The sequence below is a fragment of the Colossoma macropomum genome, unplaced genomic scaffold (genome assembly GCF_904425465.1).
Source record: "Colossoma macropomum unplaced genomic scaffold, Colossoma_macropomum, whole genome shotgun sequence".
NCBI lineage: Eukaryota > Metazoa > Chordata > Actinopteri > Characiformes > Serrasalmidae > Colossoma > Colossoma macropomum.
Window position 1 is genome coordinate 42,212,940 of NW_023494784.1, and position 6,944 is coordinate 42,219,883.

The 6,944-nt window shown below is 39.5% G+C and overlaps 1 protein-coding gene across 1 annotated transcript in view; it reads left to right on the forward strand.

The window, feature by feature from the left end:
• kcnh3 (potassium voltage-gated channel, subfamily H (eag-related), member 3) overlaps nt 1–6,944 on the forward strand; it is a 245,120-nt gene that overhangs the window by 154,528 nt on the left and 83,648 nt on the right. Inside the window, exons 5-7 of the mRNA XM_036571764.1 lie at nt 3,218–3,470; nt 6,277–6,434; nt 6,607–6,814. Of these exons, the coding sequence (XP_036427657.1) occupies nt 3,218–3,470; nt 6,277–6,434; nt 6,607–6,814 (619 nt within the window). The remainder of the gene's footprint in view (nt 1–3,217; nt 3,471–6,276; nt 6,435–6,606; nt 6,815–6,944) is intronic.

A 6,944-nucleotide genomic window follows, 5' to 3' on the forward strand; every position in this document is an offset into this window, starting at 1 on the left:
CGTGAAGTCACTGAGGAGTGAAGGCCTGGAGAGGGAGAGGCGAGATAGTAGAGTTCATTGTAATTTGTTCCCTCACTGGTTCTCACGTTGAGCACTAGAACCCTTCACTCTGTAACATCACTACACTACAGTAATGCTAATTTCTGTTAGCATTCTATTGGATATGCAGTGTTAAGTTAGTGCCAAGCTAACGGTGGTGTACATTACCTTTCCCACATTGGGTAAAACACTGATGGCAGCTCTAGTTTAAACTCTGACATTTGAAGCCTGTAATGTGCTTTATTGTGAATGTTTTAGTGTTTCAGTAAATCCTTCAGTAAATACTTCAACTTGAAGCCTCACTCTGAACACTGGAGGAGGCTTTAGTACAGTATGCTTCACTTTACTTAGAGCGGACAAATACGACTTATGAGCTCTTATAATTTGTTATGAACGGTACTTATAATGCATTATGTTAACAATTCATAATGCATAATAAGCATGGCTATAACATGTAATGCATTTTTATAAATATTTATAGCCATGTTTATAATGCCTTATGAATGCATTATAACAAGTTATGAATGTGTTTATATATGCTTACAAACGTGACTTTCATAGAAAGTGTTACCGGTTACCGGCAGCTGTTTCTAAGCTGACTAGATTTCTAAGTCTAGCATAGCATTTTAACTATAATTGCCAGACATGTTCAGTGTAATGAATAGTAACATGCCTTTACTGTGATTGGCTGTTTTTTTTTCTAAATAACATACTGAAAGGACTACTGGGTTTCCCTCATGCTTTCCATTTGGTACTAGGGGCTGCACAGACTAGTCAACTAGTCGACTTTACTGTTTGGTGATGACACTTTAAGCTTGATGTTGACAAGTCATTGATCATGTGATAATGACCCTAACAACATGGATGCCACAGAGAAGACAACAGGTGTAGAGCCTGGTGATAATTAATCTCCGGTTTCCTGAAGGTTAGCCAGGGCTCGTTGGAAAGGGTACATCATGCTCTACTGACTCGTGGAGTTTGACTTCATTCTAACATTTCTATGCTGATCTACAGTTCTTTAAAGATCAGACATTGAACATTTTCATCTCTAGTCTCCTGAAGATACATTAACGTTGAGTTATGGCACCCTAAATTTCTCTGGCTCTCTGGACCTCTGCTGTGACCATCTCAGCAAGCCTCTGCGAGTTGGAAACGATTCCAGTGTCCATATCTCTGGTTCCCTGAAGGCTAGCAATGCGACCCAGGGCTTGTTGGAAAGGGCATGTCACGATCTACTGACCTGCAGAGTTTGGCTTCATCAGTTTTTAAAGTCAGATTTTTTAAGTCGCTCATTGCAAAGCATTCCCTTCTCCTGTGCTTTTATTCAGGAGTCAGCGATTAGTCAATGCTGACTCAACTTTTATCACAAATGTCAACTTTAGAAAATTAAAAAAATCTGAAGTCATGCAACCCCTGTTTCATACGGACTTGTAAGAGTTTTAGAGAGTAACTCAGACTCAACAGTAATTAGTGGTGAGATCAGAAGTAATAAGTAAAGTATTCTGCAGTCTGAGAGAAGTAATTTGTAATGGATTACTTTTACTAAGTAACAGCACTAGAAATGAACCGCATTGTCTTATTGGTTATTTGTCAGCTGGTAGTAATTAATGCAGGACCCTACAATTAAAGCTTAAGCAGTTTCTTTCCTTTCTAAGACAAATCTGTAGAGAGCCACCTTGAGCTTTATCCTTATCTTGACTCACCACTCGTCTCTCCACAAACCTCACATTCCAGCCAAAGTTTGACTGCAGCTGATTTGCCCTTAAGACAAAAACATTCAGTTCCATTTGTTCCCCAACACTCACTTCAAAAAATATCAATTATCACTTTTTGCAGATTGTTCTTTTATGTTCCTTGTCCTCTAAAGCTTCAGTTGTAAACCAGACTAGATGATAAATGTCATTAGAAACAGAAACACTTACGATGGCATCCTAACCCCCTGCAGCAGGAGATCTAGACAAAGAGAATGTCAAAATAAGGAAAGATATATATCAAGGCCAATGCTACAAACAGCAGCTCATTTCTAAGACTTTTTCTTAGGGATTGCACAAGACAACCCCAGGATAATGGATTGATTCAGCTTATTCCAGGAAAGAAGGCTGAGGTATAAAGGTCTACTGCAACGTGAGGAAAGTGAAAATTTGACCAGACGAACAGTGATGTTGATGGATCTTGCAGGATGGGCAGATAAACAACATTTGTATTCATCACTGAAAGCATGTGGGCTCATATCCACCTTGAAAAACCCTTATTTTAGCCAATATTCACCATGTTGCACACACAGTACACTTCAGTACACTTGCTTGAAGGCTCCCCTTGATCATCTATGGTTTAAATAGCGTGTGTTCAAAGTCATATCAAGACTTCACAGCACCATTTTCTTTACATTAACATGCCCTAAAGTTAAAGCATGTGTTAGTAGTGTGTGTTGCACTGGTCTGAGTGGATCAGACACAACACTGTCCACTCTGTTAAACAGTCCTACCTTGTTGGTTCACCTTGTAGATGTAAAGTCAGAGACAGTAGCTCATCTGCTTTTGCACAGTTCATGTTGGTCATCCTCTAGTCCTTCGTCAGTGGTCACAGGACGCTGCCCACAGGACGTGGATGGCTGGATGATTTTGGTTGGTGGACTAGTCCAGCAGTGACACTGAAGTGTTTAAAACCTCCAGCACCACCATGCTAGGGTCACTGCAGTGCTTAGAATGACCCACCACCCAAATAATTCCTGCTCTGTGTGGGTCCTGTGGGGGTCCTGACCTTTGAAGAAAAGGGTGACAAAGTGTGTAGAGAAACAGATGGACTACAGTCTGTAACTGTAGAACTAAAAAGTGCCCCTATATGGTCAGTGGAGCTGATAAAATGGACAATGAGTGTAGAAATTGCATCCAGTTCCAGGTTCTAAATGGTATTTTACAACTGCAAGCACAACAACAGTTCAGTATCATCTCTGTCCTCTAGTTATGGTGCATGGAGGTCTATGGGAAGCAATGTTTTTTGGAAGAAATAAGTAAAAAAAACACATTTTCAATGATTTCCTGCTGAAATGTTTTCACAGTACACCTCAGGTTTGAAGCTGTCATTAAGGTGAAGGACAGCTATTTGTTAGGAATCCAAGCTTTGGTTCATGGTTCTTCATGTGATTCTGTTCTACTCATACTTCTCTCTCTCTTTTCAGAACATGTTTGGCGAGAAGCCGCCCATTCCAGAGTACAAAGTGGCGGCCATTCAGAAATCTCGTTTTATCCTGCTTCATTATGGCACCTTCAAGGCTGGCTGGGATTGGCTGATTCTGTTAGCCACCTTTTACGTAGCGGTCACTGTACCTTACAATGTTTGTTTCACCGTGGTTGGTGGGCGGGACGATGGATCAACCAACAGAAGCCCACCAAGTGTGAGTGACATCTTGGTGGAGATCCTTTTTATTCTAGGTAAGACATTCACATCAGCTGTTGGGAACACGTTTTTACGATGGTCCTAAACCATCTTCTAAACAAACTTCTAGCAGCACATCAGGGCTGCACTGTCCACATAATCTGCCTGTTCTTCACAGGTGCTCATATGGTTCCTACTGCTTATAATGACAGATGAGCAATGAAATAATAAGGAAACAAGGCATTTGATTTAATCACTTGGAAAATGGAAGGCATTTTTGATTCGTTGGGCCAGTCAAAATCAAACGGACTCCAAATAAAAACAATTGAACATTAAGCAAATAAAGTTTTGTTTTATGGTTTTAATTGTGATGCATGTAAAAAAGTGTGTGATTTCATGCAACATTATGGGTAGGATTGTACATTTTATCAGGAAAATATCTGGGAGATAGATCTGGAAGATAAAAAAGGCCCTAACAAAGGCAAATACTGAAGTAAAGCTTGTATCTCAAATTGCTTAACCAATCTAAGAACACCCACATAATTTGGCACGCTTTGGCCAAACTGGAAAGCTAATCAAACCAAATGAAAAACACGCATTTCAGCAAGCAAACAGGGTTAAACATACAGCTTCTTAAAAGGGTTCTATGAAAGGTGCCGTAGAAGAACAACTTTTGGTGATTCCCTAAAAATCCTTTCGTGGTTCTTTACAATGTGAAATATGTGAGACTCATAAACCTTTTTCTAGTTTAAAGAAACCCCCATTCCAAGGAATTTCAACAATCTCTTTCCAAACATGGTTCTAAAATCAAAAGTGGAACCAAACCTTCGCTCAAAGAATGCTTTGTGGCACCTTTTCTTAAGATTGTATGATGTAAAAAATGCAAATACTAAAGAGCTTTTAGACAACCGTTATGATGTAATGTGTTGTATGTAGGCTACACTCAAACTAAAGATACTCATGAACATGGACAGAATATGTGAGAAATTATAATATATGCGATAGAAAATTTTTAAAAATGATGCCTAAAGAATCGTTTTATAATTACATCTTGGCAACCTGAGTCAAATTGTATTGGATTAGATTTCTACCCTGTTACCAATAGCAATTCATATGTTATTGCTTCTTTAATGCATGTCTGTATGATAGTCTAATACAAGGGTGACTAAACATTTTTGTCTTGAGGGACAGAAGTGAAATGTTTGTGGTGGGCCGAGGGACAAAAAGACAAAACAGTAAAAGAATAAAACGTTTCATATTGAGTTTGTATTACCTACTATAAGTGCATGGAAATACAATTATTAAAAGAAAAAAGGGAGATATAGCATAAAAATATGTCTGAGGGGTGGGGTTAGGGCAACTTGCTTGGGGGCTAAATCAAATGTCTTTCTGGGCCATATTTAGCCCACTTTGGGGAGCCCTGGTCTAAGGAGAAGACAAGTTGGTCACACCAATGCTTTTAATGATTGAAAGACAGTAATGGAGATATACAGCAGGCATCAAATGTCTACCACCAATTTCTGTAGCATATCGTTGTTGTCCAAAATCATGTATTTCCATTTTTGATGTAATTTGAGCACAGCAGCTCCCCTCTCCATTGTGTGTGCATAAATGGACCAATAGAGATGGTCCAAAAATGACTTAGAATAAAATTTCTTTACATTCACTTGCAGTAAAAGTAAAGAACCTTCTTTACTTTTCATGCCTTTTCCTGTAAAGTTGCTGTTTTGGAGATACATGGTGTTTTTTTTTAACAGTAATGGGCTGACTGGCCACCTCTCTGATCTCTTCAGAGTCAACATACACTGTTTATTTAACCACAACAAAGTCCTGTCCTTTGTTTTTTAAGCGGAATTTTAGCTACTGCGTGAAATTAAACTCCTCTCCACGTCTTACAGGGCAAACAAAGTGAGGGAGATATGTTTGGCTACCAAAATGAAAGAGTAAACAGGGAGTGAATCTGAATGAGTTTACAAGACCAGTAGGGGGGGAACAAATTCTGCACAGTGAATGTGTTTTGATCCATGCTGTATGTTTTTTGGTGTTTCATATCGCTGCTGTCAGAAGAAAATCTTCTATCTCTATTTTTGTCATTTTTCAGTTTTTGGCATAATTTGAAAATGCATGTTGCTCTTCACATTGTATGTAAATTTCATGATGAACAGAACAAAAGAAACGGCCCAAAATGACTTGGAAAAAAGTCTGGTTCCATTGACTTACATTAAAAGTAAAGTAGGTTTTTTCCTTCTCCTGTAAAGTCACCATTTTGGAGATACAAGGTTTTCTCCCGACAACAGCGATGTATAAAAATGGAAGAAGAAACCTGGGATCACTCTCTTTGTAGCGACTTTGACCAGCCAGACAGCCGGGAGCCACCTGAGACTCATACTTAGTTCTGTCTCCAGAATGAGCTCTGTTGTATTCAATAACTATAAAAGTCAGAATCAAATGGGATTTTTTAATAAACTCCTCATTACTGGCACAGATTAAAAAGTTTTAGTATGCATCTCACAGGCTCAGCCAGGATTGATTTTATGGCTTCAAACTGCGTTGTGTTTACTAACAGGTTGTTTTGTTCATTAAGTGATGGTTTCATCATGATGAAAGAGAATAGATGCCAGATCATTCTCCATAAATGCTTCTGATTTCGCTGCCAGAGAAACTCTGGTTTATTCACATGCTTCCAGCTTTGATGAGACGTTGCCCTGGGCTAAGTCTTTCTCTGAGCTTTAAGGAAAAACGGCTACTCTTTGGCACACATATTGATTTCTCCCTGTTAGTTATAAGTTGAAAAAGTAAGGTTCAAACATTTAATAGAGCTATTAAAACAGCAGTGATTGATTGTGTTGTTCTCTTTGCCAGACATTGTGTTGAACTTCCGCACCACATTCGTGAGCACGTCAGGCCAGGTGGTGTACGACGCCCGCTCCATCTGTGTGCACTACGTCACCACCTGGCTCTTTGTGGATCTGATCGCTGCGTTGCCTTTTGACCTACTCCACGCATTCAACGTCAGCGTGGTGAGTGTGTGCGTTTGCCTGTAAAGGCCACTGTGGCTTAAATACAGACATTTTTGCAACATTTTTATTGACCCTAACACTGAACCTTGGGGCACACCACATTTCACAAAATCTACCATAACAATGGTTTTGTGCATAGTTTTAGTCTGTTTTCTTTTCCTTATTTCCACAGACCTTCGGGGTTCATCTTCTAAAGACGGTCCGGTTGTTAAGACTCCTGCGCTTACTGCAGAAACTGGAGCGGTACTCACAATACAGCGCTGTGGTGCTCACCTTGCTCATGTCCATGTTTGCTCTGCTGGCTCATTGGATGGCTTGCGTCTGGTACTTCATTGGCCGCCGTGAGATTGAGAACAATAGCCCTGGGTCTTGGGACATTGGTGAGTTTATCTTTGTAATCTGCTATTGTTTGCTAATGTGATAAATCTTTGTTAAAGACATTGCAATCTATCTTCTACCGTGAATTACTGAAGTGTAGTTGACTTGTGTAGGTCTTTTCTATCGAATGCA